The sequence below is a fragment of the Camelina sativa genome, chromosome 3 (genome assembly GCF_030686135.1).
Source record: "Camelina sativa cultivar CO46 ecotype springtype chromosome 3, ASM3068613v1".
NCBI lineage: Eukaryota > Viridiplantae > Streptophyta > Magnoliopsida > Brassicales > Brassicaceae > Camelina > Camelina sativa.
Window position 1 is genome coordinate 12,678,847 of NC_141882.1, and position 22,919 is coordinate 12,701,765.

At 36.4% G+C, this 22,919-nt stretch overlaps 4 protein-coding genes across 8 annotated transcripts; 2 read left to right on the forward strand and 2 right to left on the reverse strand.

The window, feature by feature from the left end:
* Positions 1-677: 677 nt before the first annotated feature.
* On the reverse strand, positions 678-6,112 carry LOC109132264 (putative LRR receptor-like serine/threonine-protein kinase At1g29720). The gene is made up of 25 exons (XM_087508938.1): positions 5,963-6,112; positions 5,672-5,849; positions 5,510-5,581; positions 5,343-5,414; positions 5,190-5,261; positions 5,023-5,094; positions 4,838-4,909; positions 4,673-4,744; positions 4,506-4,577; positions 4,320-4,388; positions 4,158-4,229; positions 4,014-4,076; positions 3,849-3,917; positions 3,706-3,756; positions 3,582-3,623; positions 3,461-3,504; positions 2,989-3,377; positions 2,712-2,907; positions 2,606-2,626; positions 2,329-2,484; positions 2,159-2,250; positions 1,862-2,072; positions 1,518-1,749; positions 1,284-1,437; positions 678-1,183 (listed from the first exon to the last, which is right to left on the reverse strand). Exons 1-25 carry the CDS (start codon positions 6,066-6,068, stop codon positions 833-835), a joined length of 3,000 nt encoding a protein of 999 aa, XP_087365064.1. The 5' UTR covers positions 6,069-6,112; the 3' UTR covers positions 678-832.
* A 963-nt stretch (positions 6,113-7,075) lies between these two features.
* Positions 7,076-15,362, reverse strand: LOC104777003 (putative LRR receptor-like serine/threonine-protein kinase RFK1). Of its 5 annotated transcripts, none has more exons than XM_087508935.1 (24): positions 14,849-15,362; positions 12,815-12,989; positions 12,461-12,529; positions 12,314-12,382; positions 12,169-12,240; positions 11,790-11,861; positions 11,611-11,682; positions 11,451-11,522; positions 11,298-11,369; positions 11,103-11,174; positions 10,945-11,016; positions 10,702-10,770; positions 10,553-10,618; positions 10,395-10,457; positions 10,259-10,303; positions 10,077-10,120; positions 9,509-9,897; positions 9,215-9,410; positions 8,950-9,096; positions 8,627-8,745; positions 8,326-8,536; positions 7,994-8,231; positions 7,755-7,905; positions 7,076-7,662 (listed from the first exon to the last, which is right to left on the reverse strand). In XM_087508935.1, exons 2-24 carry the CDS (start codon positions 12,910-12,912, stop codon positions 7,294-7,296), a joined length of 2,847 nt encoding a protein of 948 aa, XP_087365061.1. In that variant the 5' UTR covers positions 12,913-12,989; positions 14,849-15,362; the 3' UTR covers positions 7,076-7,293. The 5 variants fall into 5 exon arrangements, with proteins under 5 accessions (XP_087365061.1, XP_087365059.1, XP_087365062.1 ...); XM_087508933.1 differs by lacking the exon at positions 14,849-15,362 and adding an exon at positions 13,695-14,337; XM_087508936.1 differs by lacking the exon at positions 14,849-15,362 and adding an exon at positions 13,695-14,194 and having other exon boundaries at positions 11,320-11,369.
* Positions 15,363-18,804: 3,442 nt separating this feature from the next.
* LOC104777004 (seipin-2-like) lies at positions 18,805-20,939 on the forward strand. The gene is made up of 2 exons (XM_010501192.3): positions 18,805-20,161; positions 20,338-20,939. Exons 1-2 carry the CDS (start codon positions 19,127-19,129, stop codon positions 20,806-20,808), a joined length of 1,506 nt encoding a protein of 501 aa, XP_010499494.1. The 5' UTR covers positions 18,805-19,126; the 3' UTR covers positions 20,809-20,939.
* A 591-nt stretch (positions 20,940-21,530) lies between these two features.
* Positions 21,531-22,463, forward strand: LOC104777005 (uncharacterized). Its single transcript, XM_010501194.2, has one exon. It carries the CDS (start codon positions 21,531-21,533, stop codon positions 22,380-22,382), a length of 852 nt encoding a protein of 283 aa, XP_010499496.1. The 3' UTR covers positions 22,383-22,463.
* The last annotated feature ends 456 nt before the right edge of the window (positions 22,464-22,919 follow it).

The following is a 22,919-nucleotide window of genomic DNA, read 5'->3' on the forward strand; positions in this document are numbered from 1 at the left end:
GCGCAAAATCCATCAAGAGGTTTCCTTTTTACCTCTACTCTGACTCTTTGGAGCAGCAGAATGACACATCTCTGGAGATTTCGAATGTCACGATGGGATTCAACGAGGAGAGATCAGAGAGTGACAAATGGTTGATGACAACATTCAAGAGCAAGCTTGAAAACAAGCAAGATGGGCAAGGGATTATGGTGGTGAAGAATAACTTAGTGGTCAATGGATATGGAAGCACACAACAAGTGTATAAATATGTTGGAAGTGACCAATGCTACTTCAGAAACATTAGCAACTCCAACTACACCATTCTATATGACAAGCGTGAAACTGTTTGCAAGAAGAAAACGTTGAAGCTGCCGTGAGGGCTCGAGCGGCCAAGACAACATCCTTTACTGGTTTGATATATGACCAGAGACTAAAATCCCGCTCTTTAACAATGGGAAAAAGAAAAATCACAAATAAATAATAAACTTTTCCATGTTCCTTCTGATTTTTCCAGTTGTCAGACGATGTGTTTGGTCAGATTTGATATATGTCATTATGCAAGAAGGCTCACGGTGAAAGTGAGAACTAACCGATCAATTTGAAGTGGTAATCACTGTATATGAACCGTTATAAACCGAACCAGAGAATCGTACCGGAAGCAACTAAAGAATCCGAAAGGTGGGTCCTACTATTATCCTGATTTCATAACCCAATTGAACAATGTTTTGGGTCCGTGACGCGTCATTATTATTATTATTCTTATAAACCAAAGTTTCAGTCTTTGACAATGAAATTTATTAGAAAAAAAAACCTAACGTAACAGAGATCTTAATCGAAACCTCCGTGTACGCTATTATGGTCTAGAGAAAACAATGGATTCCGCACTAAGAGGGTACAAATCGTAAGCAGATTCACAGGACGAAGTAACCGACACGAGGTAATCTAAAGGTGAAGACGATGTCCCTATCTCCGACGATCTCTTGAACCTGAATTCACCTCCGGGGTCTGAGATGCTCTGTTCTATCTCAGTCTCTCCTTCGAGCATCTTTACAACTTCCGACATGCTCGGCCTTGATGTTGGATACTTGCTGGAGCATAAAAGTGAAACCTTTATCATTCTCTCTGCTTCCATCACGTCGAACACTCCTTCAAGCTTGGGATCAAGAATCTCCGAGAAAGCCCCTTTCTTTTGTAGTGCAAACGCCTGAAATTGAAAAATCAAGAAACCTTTTTGAGTACCCCAGTTGAGAGAAAGCTGAGTTCTTTTTTTGGGGGAATATGATTGGTTTAGTGTGTTGTGTTACCCAATCGAGAAGGCCAACGCAACATTCGTTATCTGGAGTGTAATTTGCGTTGCTTTTTCCGCTAATGATCTCCATTGCTACCACACCGAAGCTGTAAACGTCTGCCTTCTCTGTTAGGTGACCTCTCATTGCATATTCAGGAGCCATATATCCTCTGCAACCATAACAACATTGACTGTTACATTATCATTAATAAGTAGGATTCAAGTGTGTATGACTGAGTATAAGACTGACATTGTTCCTGCAACTCTGGTGGTAATGTGACTCTGATCATCTTCATGGAGCCTGGCCAATCCGAAGTCTGAGATCTTTGAGTTCAGATCCTTGTCAAGCAGTACATTTGTCCCTTTGATGTCTCGGTGAATGATCTTGACCGCTGAATCTTCGTGAAGAAACGCAAGCCCTTTCGCTATTCCCAAGCATATTTTGCGTCTTGTTTGCCAGTCTAGTTTCAGACTGCTTCTTCCTGTACTCAACAGTTAGAAGAAACCAATGAATCTTCAAGACAAAAGAAGAATGCAGTAAAAGTTTTTGGTCTCTTTCATTTACAGAGTGGTTTATAAGAAGCAGAACTTTACCAAATAATGCATCTGCAAGACAATTGTTCTCCATGTACTCATAGACAAGAAGGAGCTGGTTTTTGTCAACACAACATCCGTAGAGCTTTACAAGGTTCGGGTGCTGTAGGCAAGTGATTATACCAATCTCGTTTATAAACTCTTTGTTTCCTTGACATGATTTGGAAGATAGCTTCTTTACAGCAATCAATGTACCATTCGGTAGTCGCCCCTGCATTGTCACATTTTAGGCTTTAACGTCCTGTTTTTAATAATACTAACATTGATTTCCAGAGATTGATGAAGACTCTTTTGTACCTTATAAACAGATCCAAAGCCGCCTTCCCCAATCTTGTTTAAGGGATTAAAATTGTCAGTGGCAACTTTTAGTTGCCTCAGATTGAAGGAACCTGTTATCAGATAAAATCCTTTTGAGCTCTTCATCAACCAAAAAACACTGACAGTAAAACTATAACAACCCACGTTACCTCTTTTTCCTGCCGCTACATTTCTAACGCATATTCTCCAATAGAACACGCCCAATATCAAGAAAGCAAGAGAGAGTATTAAGGCTGCTATGCCGATAATGAGAGGATATTTTCTTGGTTTGTGATGTTTTATGAGTGGTTGAATTTGCACCGGAACTGAAGATTAACAGAAGTAAAAAAGAGAAAAAGAGTGATTCATTTTCAGATATATATGGTAGATAAAAAGAGTGATTCATTTTCTGGTACAAAGACTTGAGTTGACAATTCTTCCTCTTACCGCCACATTCAGATTCAGAACCTGATAAAACAATAACAAGAAAAGAATTAGGATGAAAGTTTCTGAGATATTCTTGATGTTTTCTTTTACAGAAAATTTTACTCACTGGGACAGACTGAGATTGCAGAGATAAGAGAGCCGTAGTTCCCTCTTTTGGGAATGATCGTTGTGCCTTTCCCCGCCCAGTACAACCGTATCTCTAAAGTGTTATCAGTCACAGTCGTGTTCACTTCTCTTATAACTTCCTTATGAGTTCCATTGGCCTCTTCCCTGATGCTGAAATCCTCCCAAATCAACTTCCCCTGAACAGATAACAAACTTCAAACTTTAAGAAGCAGCTAAAAGAACTTCTTAAGGAACCCACAGCAAAAGGCTATATGTACCTGAACATAAATGTTAAAAAACCGTTTTGCTAGTTTAGCGAATGGTTCCTCATCTGAGAACTGAATCTCAGCAAAATGGAGTTTCACATTGTAGCTTCCATTTTCTAAACAAAACCCAAAATAAGCCAAACTCAGAGGAGAACGCCGAGCACTCTTGTAAAGCTCAGGATATTTTGCTGAGACTGCAGATTCTGATGAAACTGAGTATGTATCTTCTGTTATTGCATCATCCATAAAGTCACCAGTATTGCTGAATCCCCAATATTTCCCATGATAGCTCATAGCTGAACTGGTTAGTCCATAGTTATCACCCTCATATAGAAACTTTCCTCGGGAGTTTTCGATAGTTACATCAGGTCCCCCGCAGTTTATATGCAGCGATCTACTATCTACAGAAAAAATATTTTCTTTCAAGATCATATTCAAGAAATGGATATTTGGCAAAACAATAGACAACTAAAAAAATCTTTACAATTTTGGCATTGGTTTATTGCTGAACATGGAAGAAGTCTGGTTCTGTATCAAGAACAATGAGTTAGTAGCATTATGCAAGGTGACCTGTGCTTGATAAGATTGGTGAAAAATGTTCTTACAGACTGTTTCTTGAACGTGAGCTCTCATATGTGTTTACATTCCTGCATCAAAACATTATTATAAAAAGCTTTCTGAAAATTTCTTAAAAATGTGTTTAGGAGATAACAATATAGAAGAACATACTTCCTCTCTTTGCAGGTTGGAGACCATGTGAAGTTATTATAAGAAAGATCACTGTAGATATGTTTATACATCCGCAACACAAGATGTTAGATTGAAATAATTTTGACATAAATGAGTATCAGAGAAGGTGATGTTGGCCATACATATTAGTGCTTGCAGTAAGGAAAGATCCTGATTCAACTTTTCCTGAAAACATATTCCCAGCCAAATATCTGAAAAAGACATTGAAACCAACCAGGAGATGAGTTCAAAACTATTACGTCATACTATAATATGCTTTCATCTTTTAACACTATGATGGAACATACGTATATTTTGGCGCGGATGCATCTGGTGGTATTTCTCCTGTCAGTCTATTAAAAGAAAGATCGCTGCCCGGGAAAAGAAAAAAAATCATAGTAAAAAAAAAGTATCAGATCGTTATGATATAAACATATATACATGAAACTTACAGAGTCACGAGATTGGGAAGATCCCAGAAACTGGTTGGGATTGAGCCTGTTAAGTTCATGTTTCTTAGAACCCTGAAAAGTTTACAAAATAATCAAATCTTGAGTCTTAAAAATAGGATCATGTAGCTAGACTATTCACATAATTATGGACACACTGCATACAAATATATCAGGCTCTTGCTAGTTATAAGAGGAACTTGTCCCAATCCTGCGGTTGTGTCGCTGATCCTCCTGCATTGAAAGAAATGGCTAACGTTTAGACTGAAGAAGAGCAACATGCTACTCTAATCAAAAATCATATCGAGTCAGATTGTAAGTCTCACATTTGATGTACTAATGAATACTTACAGGTCAATCAAATTCTCTAGACGGAAAATGGACTCTGGAACAGGTTCGGTTAAGCCGCTTGCGTAAAGTTCTCTGATCAAAGATGAGCACAATTCAGAAAACATTGAAACTCACTGTCATGCTTCAAGAAGCTCTTAAAACTGTTGATACACATTTTCTTGGCTTACAATCTTTGAAGTTTTGATAAGTTCCCTATAAACTCAGGGATGGATCCGTTAAGGCGATTATCACTAAACCGCCTGCAAATGATAGAACGACGAGTTATACATAATGATTATACTGACCACATTTAAAAACCGGTAATCTTGTAAAGAAAAGTAAGTTGTTCTTACAGATTAGTCAAATTTCTTAGTCTTGCTAATGTCTTGGGTACGCCTCCAACTAATTGATTAGATGAGAGTGCTCTGATAGATTCAGCAAAACAAAAACAAGATTAAAGAATAATGTATGAGAGAATCACCTAATTGAAAAATCTTGAAAAAGTTATTTAAATTCTGGTCAACAGATTATTGCTTACAATCCTTTTAGGTTAAGTAGATTCCCTAGTTCCTTAGGGATAGTTCCAGAGAATTGATTGGCTTCAAGAACTCTGTAAATCATACAAACAAACGAAACAACTTAGTTCTGAATTCCAAAAGGATGAAACTTTATATGTAATGACATCAGATGAACAAAGAAACATACAAGAGAGTGAGGTTAGTAAATTTGCCCAGTCCTTTAGGAATGTCTCCTGATAACCGATTTGCGCAAACAGAGCTAGGGAAAAACATTTTCAAGTAAATTCAAAAGCATTTCTTACTTCTTTGACAACCAAGAAACTTAAGAGCAAAAGCTTACATAGATTTTAGATAAGGCAGTGAGGCCCATTCCATAGGAATTGAGCCGTAAAGATAATTACGGCACAAGTCACTGCACAAACAAGCAAAAAAAGTTTGGTTTATAATGTTTCCTCAACAACAGCATTGGAAAAACAGAGGGAAGAGAACACAAAGAAACCTCCTTACATAAATTCAAGATACCGAAGCTTGGAAAATTCTGGTGGAAGTCTACCAGGAAGACTGAATGTTTTAAGGACACTGTACATGAAGTAACATTAGTTTATAGAGCCAAAAACCATAGATTTCCCCTGGAAGTAAACTGAAAACAAAAACGGGCTAGTTTCTTACAAGTGTGTGATATGACAAGTGTTGTTGTTGTTAAAACCACAGTCACATTTGATTGTGCTGTTTTGTCCTTCCTTGAGAACTTCTTGAGTTATTACTAGAGTATTTGAGAGACATGGATCTTCACTTAGGTTCAAATGTTTCACACCCAGTGTCAATGCTATATCCTTAAGTGCTTCCACTGGCAAAGACAAAAAAATATTAAATTAGAAACACAATCAAGTTAGTTCAAACTCACAAAGACAAACCATTTTGTTTGCCACTGTATATATGATGCATTTAAAATCAGTAAACCTTCATCTGGATGAAGAGAAGGAGAAGCAGAAATGGTATAGACAAAGTAGATAAGAGTGAGAACAAAGAGTAGAGAGGAAAAGTGGTGGCTATGAGACATGATCATGAGTTTGTAAGCTTCAGACAAGGAAGATTATGTGAAAGTGATCTATATAAAACTTGAAAACACTGCATATATAGTACTAATTGCTAAAGAAGAAAACAAAAACTCTTCATTAATACATTAATATATTAAAAAGCTATATATGCATGTATAATCGTATCTATAGAAAATTGTGAAAGATATGAAGTATCTTGATATGAAGTTTGACTAAGCTGAAGATTTAAGAGTTTACACATGGGGTATGTTGCTTGTTAAAGCCGGATAAATGTATCACTTTTGGTAATTACGGTCCGGGCTCTCTGTTTCTGTTTACTTACATTCTGAGGAGAACTTTTAATTTGAAGTTTATTCACCCTTGTCCTTTGCATTTTACTCTTAAAACTACTAAAAGAACATACTTAAAAGTTAAAACCTGTGAGATCTCATGATTCTTAAGTCATATTTGTCACCACTTTCGGATTTAAAAAACTTGCATAAACAACTCTAATTTTAGATATTCAGTCCCAATTTCAAAGACCGTGGCTAGTTTGTCAATAAATAGAAACTGGAGGGGTTAACCAGTTTTGTATAAAAAAAACTTGATGGAATATTACATGAAATTTCTTATGCTGAATACTTGAACTAGTTGGTTATTCTATTTATTTATTAATCAACCTTCTTGATGGTTGACTTAAACTTTCCCATGGATCCAAGAACAAGTTGGGATTAAAATTCGTTTGCTCCTTTTTTATTGATCCTCTTTCAAAGTATTTTATAGTTTCATGCAACAAGGTACTATAGTACTATACGGACTTGAGTCAATTTGGTCCTTTCCTTGGTAAGTCAACTCGTCAAATAGACTATTTTAGACAATTAGGTACACACAGGAACTAGTTTATTACGATTACATTCTATATTAAGAAAATGAAGACATTTCATGGTTTGTGTACAGATCATTTCACAAATCTGGTTCAATAGGTTAGATTTGTTATACATTTAAGAAGCACTCCGATGTACTAGGCAGGCATGACTTGGGAATGAAAAGATCACTGATTGATTACATATCGTTTGAGTTTCGATTCTCATTCTCCACAACATTCAGTCCCCAGCTAAACAGAACCTAAATACAGATATGGGGAATTGCTGTAAATGACTAAGCCGTGGAATAAACTCAAAAACATTTTACAAAATTAATAGTACTCAGATCATTTTACAAAAACAGAGGGAACTAGGAATTGGGATAAATTGTTCAACTCCTTGACTCTTCTTCTTTGTTTCTTTCTTGTCCGGCCCCAGAGGAAGTCGAAGAAGAAGACGGATAACTTTTAACAGAACGCTGTGTTTTACTGCTGTTCTCCATTTCTTTCCTTAAATCTTTAAATGCTTTAAACCTTATATCCCCTGAGTTCCTACTTGTTCCTGGTGTTGTCTCTGGCACTGGATAGAGACCTTCGAGCATCGCAACGACCTCTGACATAATAGGTCGATCTGTTGGAGAAGCGCTCGTGCACACGAGAGCTACTTTTATAACTGCTTCTGCTTCTTTTTTGTCCACTTCCGGCCTCAATCTCTCATCCACCACTTGCATCAAGTGCCCTGATTCTAGGCACTCGTTAGCCTGCAGATACACCAAACGTGTTTATCAAGAAAACTGTTTTTTTGTGGTTCTAAAAAAGTTCATAAGCAGTTGAGACTTGGAATCATATTTACCCATTCCAAGAGACAGACGGAATCTCCTGCTGCCATGAAATTACTGTTGGTTATGCCAGCAACAATCTCTAGAACCAAAACGCCAAAGCTATAGACATCTGCTTTGAAACTTAGGTAACCCCACAGTGCGTATTCTGGTGCCATATATCCTCTGCATAGGTTCACATGATTCTTCTAGTTAACAAACAAACGTAATTGTAATAAAAATAACAAAGATTAAGGGCAGGCTCAAGCCTCACATAGTCCCAGCGACTTTTGTGCTGACATGTGTTTTCTCCTCTTCGTCAAGCCTAGCCAATCCGAAATCAGATATCTTGGGAGTTAAATCCTTGTCCAATAGAATATTTGTGGCCTTGATGTCTCTGTGTACAAACTTCAACGGTGACTCCTCATGGAGAAACGCGAGACCCTTCGCAATCCCGCTGCAAATTTTATACCTAGTAGGCCAGTCCAGTGGAATCTGTTCATGCTTTGGACCTAAACATTGGAAGACAAACACATATCATTTAGAGCTAAAGCATCAAAAAGCTTTCATTCGCCATAGGTTAAATTCTAAAAAAAAAGAACTCACTGAATAACGCGTGAGATAAACTGTTATTTTCCATGTATTCATACACCAGTAATAGCTGAGCCCGCTCGACGCAGAAGCCATGAAGCTTGACTAGATATGGATGTTGAAGACAAGATATTGCGCCAATCTCGTTTAGAAATTCTCGGTTCCCTTGTCTCGATTTAGATGAGAGTTGCTTGACTGCTACAACTCTTCCATCTGCTAACACACCCTGCAATTGAGATTCTCTATCAGCCTCATGAGCTGCACTACAACTTTAGTTTCTTCATATATCAAGAATCACCCCATCCTGTAATCTTACCTTAAATACTGGACCGAAACCACCTTCTCCAATCTTGTTAGTTGGATTGAAGTCATCTGTAGCAAATTTGATTTGCCTTAATGTAAAAGTTCCAGAAGGCAACTCTTCTTCATTGGGGTCTGTGATTCAAAAAACTCAGAATCAATAAACAAAAAAAAAAAACACTTACTTCCGTTTCTTACAGAAATTCACAATGTTTCTCTTTTCAAATGAAAATAACCTGGCTTCTTCGCTCAGACTTGATATAAGAAACACTCCAGTATATATATGTATTATCAACTCCATATCAAAAGCAAGAAAGAATGAAAAAAATCAGTGTTCACCTTTTCGCCTTTGACCACATCCGGGGAGGCAGCCACACCACCACAGAATTCCAACGATAAAGATAATAAGACATGGGACTCCAATTCCAATAGCAATAGATCCTCCCAAGCTCATTCCAGTTTTTGGACGTTCGCACGGCTTAGAATCTGTACATTTAGGGTATTAGTATTACGAAAAATCACTGCGGTGAGAAAAGAGTTCAAAATGCATAGAAAATCAGATGCGCATATCTGCCTGGCTTCTGCGAGATAATAAGAAAGCTACCTGAAACTATGGAAATAGCCGATATGATAGGACCATAAACCCCTCTAGTGGGAATCCTGGTTGTTCCTTTACCGGTCCAACGCAACCTGATTGTTAAAAAGTGGTTTGTCACATTGGCAGTAAATGGTTTTATTACAGGTTTTAGAGCTCCCTTGGCTTCATCCATGATGTTGAAGTCCTTAGCCACTAATTTCTCCTGCCAATAAGAGGCGTTAAGACAAAAATAAAAATAAAAAAAAACACACATCACATTCAAAGCCACTTTAAATTTCACCAGCAATGGCAAAAGCTAACCTGAATGTAAATGTCAAACAAACGCCTCCCAAGCCGGTTATAGGTGTCATCATTGGTGAACCGCATCTCAGCAAAGTCTAGATTTATAGTGTAGTTTCCATTTTCCAAGCAGGCATGGAAGTAAGTAAGAGTTACTGGAGCTACTCTTGCTGTTTTGTATAGATCAGACAGGTTAGAAGCTGGAACAAACATGGTAAATCTTGTATTTTGGAAATTATTGTCGTCCATAAAGTCCCCTGTACTGCTAAATCCCCAGTTAGCGCCAGGTTTCAAATAATACTTAGCAGCACCACCTTCAACCCCTCCGTCTCCTTCATATAATTCTTTTGTGTTTTTCTCCTTCACATATATATCGCTTCCACCGCAGTTCACATGCAAGCAGCTAGAATCTGCCATTAAAACACAAATTGCATAAAGTGAGAGAGAGAATAAACAAGTGAATTTTCCCCATCAACATATATATTATATGATGATAACAAGACAGGAAATAACAATATTGATGTGGGACTAAAGTAGAAGGCATTTTAGCAGGTGGTCTACTAGTCCTAATGTGATTGTGGGTACTTACATCGAGGACATTTGAAATCTTTGATGCACGGCAGAAATTTGCTCCTACAAAAAACATCAATTGGGAATTGCATATCATTTGTGCAATATCTTTTCCGGAAAAGTACAAACACTTGTGTAGATTTAAACTACATACAAATATGGAAGCTAGATGATAAACACATTCAAAAGAAAAGACCTTACGATTTTTTCGTGGAAGTGCTCTGAAACAAGTTTAGATTCAAATTCCTAAAACAATAAAAGTTGAGTTAAATATCAGTTAAACATGCCAATTATGACAACCAAAACGTAAAAGAGGAAAACATGACAGTATCCTCACATGTTTGGCCGACAAGAACGACTCTCGGGACTCTGCCACTTGAGATTGTTATATGAAAGATCTCTGCATCAACAAGTGAATTCACATCAAAATGGATTCAAATTCTTTTGAGGTGGCAATTTTATTAGGCAATTTGCAAACTCCAGAGATATACACACATAGTGATTCCATCCCTTAGTAATTCATCTGGAGCATCTCCCTCAAGCATGTTTCCAGTCAAAATTCTGCAAAAATCAGTCAACTGATAATTTTAAGTCAAAGCAAGATAGATATTTAACGTAGATGACAGTAGAATCTTTTCACTTACATAAACCGTAAGTCTTCTGAATGTGCAAACGATGGAATTCCCCCAACCAACCTATTAAAACTCAAGTCCCTATGCACCAACATAACAAGAATCAATCAAATCATGTCATTGTTTCATGTACAAACCTAATCTTCATTTCATTTAAGTTCATAATTCTTCAGTAGTACATCAACTAATAATCACTGATACGTAGTTCGCTGGGAACCACTGATACTTGATAAAAAGGTCGGAAGATAGGCTTACAGTGTCTCCAACTTTTTCATATATGAGAGATAAACAGGAATTTGTCCAGAAATGTTACAGTCCTTCAATACCCTACAATGTAAACATACACATAAATAATATATTAAATCAGAGATAGATGAAACAGCTTCAAAAAGCATATGACAGGACTAACTTACAGTTTAACTAAACCTGTTACGTTCTTTAACGAAGGGAATGGTTGGACTGGTCCACCTATATCACTGATCCTCCTGAAAACAATAGATCATTGTAATAAAAGTGTCAATTACATTACGATAGATGAAAACAAACTAAGTTTATGGAGAGAGAAAAAAAAATGAACGTCATAAGAGTGGTGTCTAGTGTCTACTCACAAATGATTAAGATTGCTCAGACCTGAGATGACCGCTGGGATTGGACCAGTAAGACCAGATGCAATAATTTCACTACAAGGAATGAAAAGAATACCATCACTGAGTGCTTGATAAAAACAGAGAAGAGTTAAATAAAAAAAGAAAGGAATTTACAGTCTCTTGAGTTCCTTCCAATTCTGTATGTAACTAGGTATTGTTCCGCTAAGTTTGAGATCGTTAATCCTGCTGCATTATGAAAAACCAAGTAGCAGATGAACAACAAAGTCCACCATAATGAGTAGAAGTTAGGGGGAAACATATAACAAAAGCTTACAAATCCGTCATATTCTGTAGTCTAGCTAGTGAAGCTGGCAAATGTCCCGTCAATTTGTTGGAGGAAAGCAACCTGTAAGAAGAAATGACCCACCAGAAACCCTTCAGAAACACACCACACGCTAAAATATCGGCACAATAAAGGAAACAAAGAATAGACAGAGAATGAGAAACTCTCACATTGTTTCCAAGTGGACCAAGTTTCCAAGCTCCTGAGGAATAGTTCCAGAAAATGCATTCGCCTCGAGATCCCTATACAAGAGCAGCCAAAAATAATATAATAGCACATCCCTAGAGAATGCTAAAACTTTTTCAAACGTGAAGTGCACCGAAGTATTCGAATTGTTCAGCTAAGCATACAACATGATAAGTTGAAAACTTTAACGGGTTCCCCTTCAGGAAATGCTAATAGTGAGATCTAGCAGTGCAAGTTTCAAGAGGTAAAAAGAACTAATATCTCCACCAGCTAAAGTTGACGGATAGTACATGAACTTTCCGCTGAAAAAAACACCAAACCAATTTCCAGAACAAAGAAGATTGACCAATGCTCTAGACTTACAAGTATGTTAGTGTCGAAGAGTTTCCAAACTCTTTCGGAATTTCCCCTGACAGCCGGTTCGCAAGAAGAGATCTGCGGAGACAGTCTGTTACTGTACAAGAGCATTTTGACAATAAAGCTAAAAATAATAGGGAATTGTTCTTACATAAAAGTTAAATTTGAAAAAGCCCATTCCCGTGGTAAGGTCCCATTGATGTAATTGTAGGCCAAATCTCTAAAATATAGCAAGAAAACAGTGGTCAAAATTAGCAGCTTTCATCTTAGGTTGAGATACTTTTACGAGAGCTCTTACATCTCCTGAAGGTAGGGAAGCTTGACTATTTGAGGAAGAGTTCCTGGAAGATTATGGTACTTGAATGCACTAAAGAACAAGTCAAAGAGCAATTAGAAAATAACTACCACAAAGATGCACCAAAGATAAACTCAAGTAAAGTGGGTCATACAGTAGATAACATCAAGCAAATTTAACTCTAGCATCTGTACAGAAGAATCTCTAAACCTAGAGACAACAATTTTACCTTTTCTACTACATAGCAAATATCACTAATCAACGGTGCATTACCAAACACGGATATAACCATAAGTTCTTTGAGATCTTATAAGGGGAAAAGACATTCAACTCTGAAGGAAGCCTGAGAATTCTTACAATCTGATAATATGACAATCAGTGTCGTTGGTGGGACTGCATTCACATTCTATCTCTTGCTTAGCTGTTGGAGGAGGAGTTTCGGTTAACCCCACCATTTCAACCTTACAACTTTCAGCATCAAATTTCCAGAATCTCGAGCCCAATGTGGTAGCGATTTGCTCCAGAGCATCGACTAAGCACAGAAGCAATAACAGCATCATATATCAGTAGAAATGAGTTGTGTAAGAACAAAAGATTTATACTCATAATGAGTCCAACAATCATGAAACTAACATGAATCGAAATCAAGACGAGCAATTTATCTAAACATCTTCATTCACACCAAAAAAAACATGTATGATTGCTTCAACAAATAAGAATTTAAACGGTCTATATAGAATTGTTAAAGAAATTGCCTTTCACTCTTGACACATGAACACCATCATCATGTGAAAGGTCTAATAAGAATTTAAACGGTCTAAATAAGAGTTTAATACTGAGACATGACAAGTTCTTTGCTCAAGGAAACTCAATGGTCAAAGGGAATTTAAAATCAAAACATGATTCAGTAAACGCAAATTGACCCAATCAACTAATCAAGATTTATAATTCTCCTGTAGATTCTGGTCTCGACTACTTCAATTAAAAGAAAAAAAACTAACTTCACCAGATATTTACAGGTGACCAATAAGAACATCCCCTTTGTAAAAAATGTAACAAAAAAAAATCAAAACTTTTTACCATATAAACAAAAATTCACGAACCAAACAAATGATAAAAGAGCGAACTTTGCTAAAAGAATCTGTAAACCCAACATCCAAAAAGGAAAGAGAAGAAAGGATTCATATTTCTTATAAAAAAGGTGGCAAAACCAGAAAGGGACTAACTTGGAACAAACCTTCTTCTTGGGGTAATTTGAGAGCATTTATACTGTAAAAATTGAAGCAAATCATTGCAAAAACAGAAAATGCAAAGAAGATATTAACATCCTTCTTCTTCTTCTTCTTCTCGGTATACATTTCATACACAGCAACAACAAATCTCCCTAAATCAATGTAATATAGAAAATGGTAAGGGAAGATCTGGAATTTTTCCTGGGTTTGGTTTGTTGGCAAGTGTGATGATGGTTTTAGAGGATTGCTAGAATTATGTAATGGCAATAAAGAATCCACGAACAGTGATTTCTCATCCCCTCGTTTTTTTCAAAAAACATATTTTTTTACTAGTCAAATTTTTTTCTTTCTAATTTACAATCTTTCAGTCAAATTTTGGGTTTACAGAGAGACGTATAAAACCAAAAAAGAATGGTATAAACCCACCCAAGAGAAAAAGCAAAAAAAAAAAACAAATCACTAACCCTACAAAAGTCTTATCATCCACTAGAAAAAGACAGAGATCAAAAATAGTGTTTATATCCGTTTAAAGAATTTTAATCCTTTGTGTGAATGGTTTGTTATTGAATGACGAAAATAGTAGTCGCACAAAGAAAAAAAGAAAAAGGTTTCCAAAATAGTAAAAAAACAATTATTCATTATGAAGCTTCTTTAAAGAACATGTACATTCTCTTAAATTTAAAAGAACACAAAATGAAAAAGACAAAACAATATGAAATTGACAGGTCGCAAAACCAGGGGTAATAGGCAAAGGGAAATTGGCAGGAATGACCAACAAAAAAATTATAGTTCAGTGTGTAACCACTCTAACCATGAAAAAATCATATACACTATATAATATATATTAATGACAATTCTATCCTCACTACATGATTAATAGTTGTCACTGGCCCCTATTCTTGTGTCTACGTTTGTATTTTTCTTTCTCTATGCTTTACATATATATGCCATCTCTCATTTGCTCTCATTTTTTTTTCCTTTTTTCTTTACTTTTTCATATTTTGCAATAAATTTTCTTTAAACAAATTATTTTTAATTTCACAAACTCAGTTAAAACTAGGATGAATTAAGTGGGTGACCAAAATAAAAAAATCATAGAAGAATATATCACCATATTCAAAAAAATTAAGAAATCAGGATAAGGATAGGGTAAAATTACCAATTTAGTATTTTAGATAGAGAAGGGGTGGTGGCTGTTGGCCAGCGGCCGGCGGCGGAGTAGGTGGCCGGCGGCAGAGAAGATGGCTGGAGACCGGTGGTCGGAGCTTTGGAAGAAGCGGCCGGAGGTCGGCGGCCGGAGGTAGTAACCGGAGATCGACGGCCGGAGTTGGTGGCCGGAGGCTGGCAGGCGGAGGTCGGCGGCCAGGAGAGGTTGCCAGAAGTCGGCTGCCGGAAGAGGTAGTGGCCGGCGGTGGTGGTGGTTGCCGGCGGTGGTGATGGCCGGAGGTTGGGCGGTGGTTGCCGGCGGTGGTGATGGCCGGAGGTTGGGAGGTGGTGGTGGTCAGAAGAAAATAAAAAGAGCAAAAACTGTCATTAATACATAAATACACAGAATATAATTGATATATGGTTAGTGTGGTTAGTTTGTGAATTATAGTTTTTTTTTTGGTTATACAACCCAATTCCCCTTAAAACTATAGATTATTTTTTTATGTTTACTATGATTTAAAGATATTAAGACAAGAAAAAATAATTAATACACTAACTAAAATAACAAAAATATTTGTAATATATAGAACACAACAACACTATTCCATTTTTAAAAGTATGTTTCTCAAGTTTCAAATTGTTTACATTGCATACATACATTAATTTAAACTATAAATAAAAATACATAAACAATTTATATATTGTATTGTTTGATTGTCGGCATTTAACTCGATTAATATGTAAAACATATACAGTTAGTGTTTAACACGGTTGTTTGGGTTGCCTATTTTGTGTCCCTTAGGGTATAGTGTTTTTTTTTGTGCGTTTAATTCGGTCGTTTGAGTTGTCTATCTTTTATGTTTTACGATTGATTGGGTTGCTTATGTTGTATATCTTAGGGTATAGCATTTTTCTTTGTTGTGAGTTTATTTCGCGATTTGAGTTGTATCTATGTTCTATACCATTTTATTTTTCTATACTATTTCAAAAATTCATTTATTAGGATATAACATTTTTTCTTTATTATAAGTTTAATTTGATTTAAGTTATATTTTTACATTAAAATTTTATTTATACCGCTTTGAGTTAAAATCTTATAGATCAGATATATGTATAATCCTAGTATAAGAGCAAGTTCAACGGTGATTTTTAACTGATTGTTAAGGAATGCTTATGATTAAAAATAAATCAAAACACATTAATAATGCTAAAACCGATTCTAAGTTAAGCATTTTTAGAATTGTTTAGGATTGTATATGTGTTGCTCTGTCATTGGTTGGAGAAATTAACAAAAACAAAAAAAAAAGTCGCACAAAGATTTTTTCTTCTTTCTTTCGTTTCTGTCGACCTCCTTCTCTGTGATTTTCCTCTGAAGTCTCAATTCGTCGAATTGAGAGAAGAGATGTGTCGGAAATCGGTTTCTAATTTGTCGTTATCACCATCTAAGCGACGCTGGTGACAACTTCGGCCTGATTCCTCAACCGCAAACACCAATCGGGAAGTTAAAGAAATCGATGAGTTTGGTTTAAGGACGCTCCAATCTTGTTCTCATGGTACGCATATCTCTGATTTAAAGTGTAGATCTTTACTATCTTCTGAATTGAGAGTAGAAATTAGAAATTTAGGGTTTACTGATTTGGGAATTTACTAGTAAAATTAGGGTTCAGGATGTGAGTTTGTTTGATTAATATTGGGTGTTTGTCGATTGGGTCTTTCGATTGGGTGTTTGATTTTAGCAAGTTCAGGATGTGAGTTTCATCTCTTCCTCTACTTCTTCTTCGATTAATTTGTTTGAAATTGATTAAGACCCGAACAATGAAGTCGTTGTCTTTGCCAAAAGAACTGTTAAAGACTTGAAATTTTCCTCTGCATTTATCACTCATATTGCCCAATCTATTCAGGTTTTTTCTAACCTAGATCAACACTTTACACCGGTTACTTAAGTTTCTCTCTTCTGCTATGTTTTTGTTGTTAAGCTCTTTCACTTGTCATAGAGATGGATGATATATTGAGCATTTTGGGTTACCACTTAGTCTTATGTTAGTTCTAGAATCGACTTATTGTTTCTAAATCTTTAGGTTTAACTCAAGAAGAGGCATGATTATAGCATTGTACCATGAGTTGTATTATCTTTAGGATTACATTGTGTGATGTTTTTGCTTCAGTTATGCTTTATTCTGTTTTTATTCAATCAAATCCTTTAACGCTCTATTAAGGTAAGCTGCTAACTTTCTTGTTGCAAGAAGTTTCCTGCGTAGCAATGCAAAAAAAAACGTGTGATGCATGTAAGCATCCAAATCAAGTTGCTCATTCCTTGGAGGAGCTCATGACCACTGTCTCTCGAAGACACAATTCTTCTCGAATTTTCATCACCAGGTTTTGCCTTTAACCGCTTCTAAATATGCGTCGCAAGGTATATACAAAGTCTAACTGAACTCTGTACCCTTTCTTTTTCAAGCTCGAACAAAATAACCAATGAGGGACAGTACTCCGAGTTTTGGAATCGTAATGAAGATGGAAGCAATTCCGATGAGGAAATTTCATATTCAGATGGTAACTCACTTGCTTGATATATAAGCGCATGCATATCCAATCTTTTCGGTTAAACTTCTTGTAGCTTTTAAATGTCTAACTCACATGTTGATTCATCTACATCCAGATGCCAATGAGGCTGCCAAGAGCCTAGCAGGACCTAAACTATCAAAAAAAATGGGACTAGACGAGAAACTGGTTTTACTAGCAAGCTGAGCAAGTTGTAATCGTTTGTTTAGAAATCTCTCTGCTTACATTGGTTATTTTCTTGGTTTGTCAGTCTTGGAGCATACTATTTTACAGTGGTCAACAAACCAAATTGTACTTAACATATTACAATTTTCAAAAAAAAAAAATTTTAATTTAAGAACCCAAAATTAGGATCTACCAATGGAGCATACCATTTTACAGTTTTTAAAAAGTTTTTAACTTTATTATTTTTAATTATTATAATTAAAAGCATAAATAAAATCTTTTTCTAACACTCCACCGTTAAACTTGCTCTAACATGTTCTTATTGTAAACACTATTCATTTTGTAAAATTTTCAATATCCGAATTTAAAAATTCAAGTTATGTCGAATGCAGAAAAAATAATATAACTTTTTATGATAAATTTCAAAATTTTAATTAATTTTGTTGAAAAGATATATTAAAATAAAATGTAAAGGGGTATAATCTATTTATCCAAATAAATAAATAATTAAAATAAAAATCTTCTACACCAACACTCTTTGCTGCTGCGCGTGTTCCTCACCTTACTCCTTTCTTGTTTTTTTACCTCAGCCAATGGTTACTCACTTAATTTTGTTTATTATTAGGCTATTTTCTTTGTTACTTTTTTTTGTTTTGGCTATCAGGCAAATTCGCCCATAAGCAAAACTAGCAAAGCATCACTGTTTGATGAATTTAAGTCAAGTATCATCTATATGGCTTTAGAGATATCTTATTTGCAATACACAACAACAAGAACATCAACAAGACAATAACAACAACAACAACAAAATCTTGATAAACAAACTAATTACATCTCTAGATCTATATTAGCCACATTAAGTTGCTAATGACCAAAAAAAATGCTATAAATTGTCAAGTAATAAGTAGTAGTAGTATTTTGGTATGACTAAATAATAATAATTAAAAAATAAGTTAAAGCTAATAATAGGTCACTTTGAATTCTAAAAGTCAACAACCAACTATAATACAAGGAGTATTAGGAGAATCATATCCCCCATATGATGAACGATTTTTTTATGATTAAGAGGGGACAAAAAGAATCATAAGTATCCTTTAGTCCTAGTCTTATGATTTTTACATTCTATCACGTTTATAAAACCTAGTAAATGATTTTATACCTAAATAAAGTTGATTAGTGAGAGATTACATTTCATTCAAACACTATCATAATCTTTGTGGAAGACTATCTAACTATGATACCACATTACCACCAAACAAACAATCAATCATTTTCTAATCCATCTTTTGGTATCATAGTTAGATAGTCTTCTTCCACAAAGATTATGATAGTGTTTGAATGAAATGTAATCTCTCACTAATCAACTCCGGTTAATAAATAATCCGGTTTGATAGTCCGCTCCGGTTATCGGGTGACGTGTAAAATTAAAATCGAAAAAGAAAAAAAAGAAACCTGGTCACGCCGTTTGTGAGCTCTATCACGCTTATCGTCACCGAAGCTTTTGAAACCTTTGGCTACTCACACGCAATCTTCTTCTTCTTCTTCTGTGTTATCATCATCAATGGAGTCCGAGTCCGATTCAAACCCTAGCACCACCACTGAAGAAGAATTCGATCGATTCCTCGACGCACCTGACGAGTTTTATTACGATTGCTTTCCGATCCGTTCCAATTCCCACCCTCATCCGTCTCTTTTACGGCGGCGAAAGTCCGCACATCGCCGCGATTCAATCTCCTCCGATAGAAATGTGGAAAAGAGGGAGGAGCTTAATAACGACGTAATCGAATCAACCGATGACCTGATTGATCAATCTCCGGGGAAAAAAAACGACGTGGATGTAATTGATGATAAAGGGAACGATATGAATGTAATTGATCCGGTTCTGAACCGGGTTGACCCGTTTCACGAAGAATCCACGGTGACAACCGTGAGCAGCGATGATGATGATGACAACGACGGATCTGCACCGCAGCTTCGTGAACCATCAGAGTGGTCTCTTCTTGGGTTTTTGGCTGGGCTAGTGATCAAAGCAATCGAGTTTCAGATCAGTTTGATGACAAGCTTACTCACATTTCCTCCATGGTTACTCCATTACTGCTTTCTCATCTTTCTCGATCCCTTTAGCACAGTTAGGTTTGGCAGACGGTTTCTAATGGCTAGAGTTGCAGAGATTAGTGATATGTTATTTGGGACTATGAATCCGTTTAGGTTGAGTTGGTTAAATGATACCAAACGGATGTTGAGTGTTGCGTACAAGTTTGGTTGGGGTATGTTTTGGGCTGTTTATGTAGGCATTGTGCTTCTTGCCTTGTTGGTTTCGTCTCTTATGGTTGGTGGTTATATGATAAACCGTATTACGGATGAACCATTTGTTGTCAAGGAGACTTTGAATTTCGATTACACCAAGAATAGTCCAGAAGCGTATGTGCCAATAACCTCGTGTGTTGGTGTTGATTGTGTTGGAAGTTGCAAGGAGAGTAATGAAATGTCGAAGATCAGGGGATTGCGTGCTATACCTCGAGACCAGAAGTTAGATATCACTCTGTCAATGACGTTACCTGAGTCTGCATACAATAAAAATCTCGGCATGTTTCAGGTATTCGTATTAGCTATATCCAAACCCTGTTAATCATTGCATTTCTCTGGCTTATAATAGTATCTTATGCGTATTCGTTTTTCTTCAATAAACTTGAATAAGTAGGGTAAATCACTACATTATTTACTTGTGTTTGTTTATCCATTCTGATATGGGAACTTCTTGTGTTTGTTAAGGTTCGGGTAGACTTCTTATCTGCGGATGGTCAAACGATATCTAGTATAAGGCGTCCCTGCATGTTAAGATTCAGAAGTGAGCCTATCCGTCTTGTGCAGACGTTCTTTAAAGTGGTTCCGTTAGTGACAGGATATGTCTCTGAGATCCAAACCTTAAGACTGAAGTTGAAAGGCTTTGTAGAAAAGGATATTCCCACCGCTTGCTTAAAGATAATTATCGAACAACGTGCAGAGTTTCGACCGGGAGCAGGTATTCCAGAGCTGTACGATGCATCCCTGTCGGTTGAATCCGGTCTTCCTTTCTTCAGAAAAGTTATATGGAAATGGCGGAAAACTTTGTTCGTCTGGATCAGCATGAGTTTGTTCATTACAGAATTGCTTTTCACGTTGGTTTGTTGCAGACCTCTGATCATCCCAAGAACACGACCTAGAAACAGACCACCTTCAAACCCAACGACTGGAAGTAGATGATGAATCCAATACTGTGTACAGCATGTTTGTAACACTCTGAAATGGTATTTTCAGTTTCTGTTAACTTTACTTCCGAGTTCTTTGATTTAATTGTAAATTCATGCTTACTAATGAAAGTTATACTTAACACATGTGGTTTGGATTTAGAAGTATGTCGTTTAAACGAATGTGAGTATATATAATGGAAGAGAGCACAGTTGTATATCAGTATCTGAGAGAACAAGTGTGCTTATAAATTAGGCAATATAACTGTTGTACATGTACAGGAAGTCTAACATTTGTTTTATAAGCACCCAAAGCATATTAAGTTGAACCTTCCTAATATTTCCAACACTTTTTGCTTAATGTTCTGTCTTACATTTATAAATTATATTGCTGTCCCATTGAGAGAACCCATGGAGGAAACAATCAGAACTCAAATATATGTGTCAATGACTAAAAATTGTTATTTTGCTAAAAATAACTCAAGAGCTTCTAGATCACAACCTTAATAAACTAAACTATACCAAATCAAGTACTCTTCTGTTCCATGAAAGTTAGAACGTTAGAACGTTTAAAGCTCCATAATAAACTAAAACTAAACCAAAGCCAGTAGCATGGAAGTTAGAACGTTTAAAGCTCCTATATACATATTATCATTTCTCCAGGTTTCCCATTTGAGCCAGCTGCAGAAAAAGAACCCGGGATTTCTCCTCACAGTTTTGAACTCTGATTTCTTGATAATGACGTGCCATGGATTTCTGGTGAAACCGAAACCGAAATCATTTGGGCGTCATAATCATGGAAGGAGAAACCACCGTCATCATCATCATCAATCTAGATGTTCGGCTGCGGCCGTTGCAGCAGCTGGCTCCATCTTCAGGTCCCTCAACACCTCTATCTTCACATTCCACAACCGCCTCTTGCGTTGCGTCTCTAGGTTTTTCCGTCTAGCCACCACATCTAGTGCAACTCCTAGCCATCGAGCCACCATGAAACAAGGCTACAAAAAGCTCCAGAAACCCGAGTATCAGCCTCATCTGAGGAAACGCAATGACAAGAAAAGGACGGTCGTTCTTGATCTTGATGAAACATTGGTGCACTCAACAATGGAACCGCCAACCAGGGTTAATGCCGATTTCATGGTGAGGATAAAGATGGAAAGAGAGGTTATACCTATGTTTGTGGTGAAACGACCAGGAGTTACAGAGTTTCTTGAAAGGATCAGTAAGAACTACCGAGTGGCAATTTTCACAGCCGGGTTACCAGAATATGCTTCACAGATTCTTGATAAAGTTGACAAGAACCGTGTGATCTCACAGCGGCTATATCGAGATTCATGCACAGAAATGAATGGAAGATATGCCAAAGATTTATCTCTGGTGACCAAAACCGACCTCGGGAGTGTTTTGCTAGTTGACGACAACCCTTTCTCCTACTCGTTGCAGCCGGACAATGGAATTCCCATTATACCTTTTGTGGATGACATGGAAGATCAAGAACTGATGAAGCTTGCTGAATTCTTTGATAGATGTTATCAGTACGAAGATCTAAGGGATGCAGCAACAGAGTTTCTATCTAAGAAGCTGATTTGATGTGCACATATATATACATGAATTTTGTTTGCAGAACCTATTTTCAATTTTTTTTTGGGATTCTTTTTTTCTTTTTGTTGAATTTTCTTTTGGGATGGATGATACAGCCAAACGGTATTTTTGTGTTGATTAAGGATGCTTCTGCATCCTTCTTCAGCGTTTTTACCTACTTAAAAAGCCCCTACATAATATTTGTGTATGCTTTTTTTTCACTTCAGAACATTATAAAGTGTATCATGTAACCAAGAAAATTTAGAAAAGGAAGGAAAAAAAAAGTTTTGGAAGAGCAATTAACATCTTTTGTTTAAAGATATTGATCTGATTCAATATGATATCAAGAAATAAAATACTTAAGAAAGTAATCTTAACTGGTTTTGAAACATATATTGAATGCTTATATAGGTTACTAGATATTCTGTTGGACAAAGAAAACAAGAGTAATGATTAAGAACTGACTGCAAGAAAACGACTCGGGCCAATTTTACCGCTGAGACTATAAACTTTCTATGCTTGACAGTTGACACATTTTCACAGAGT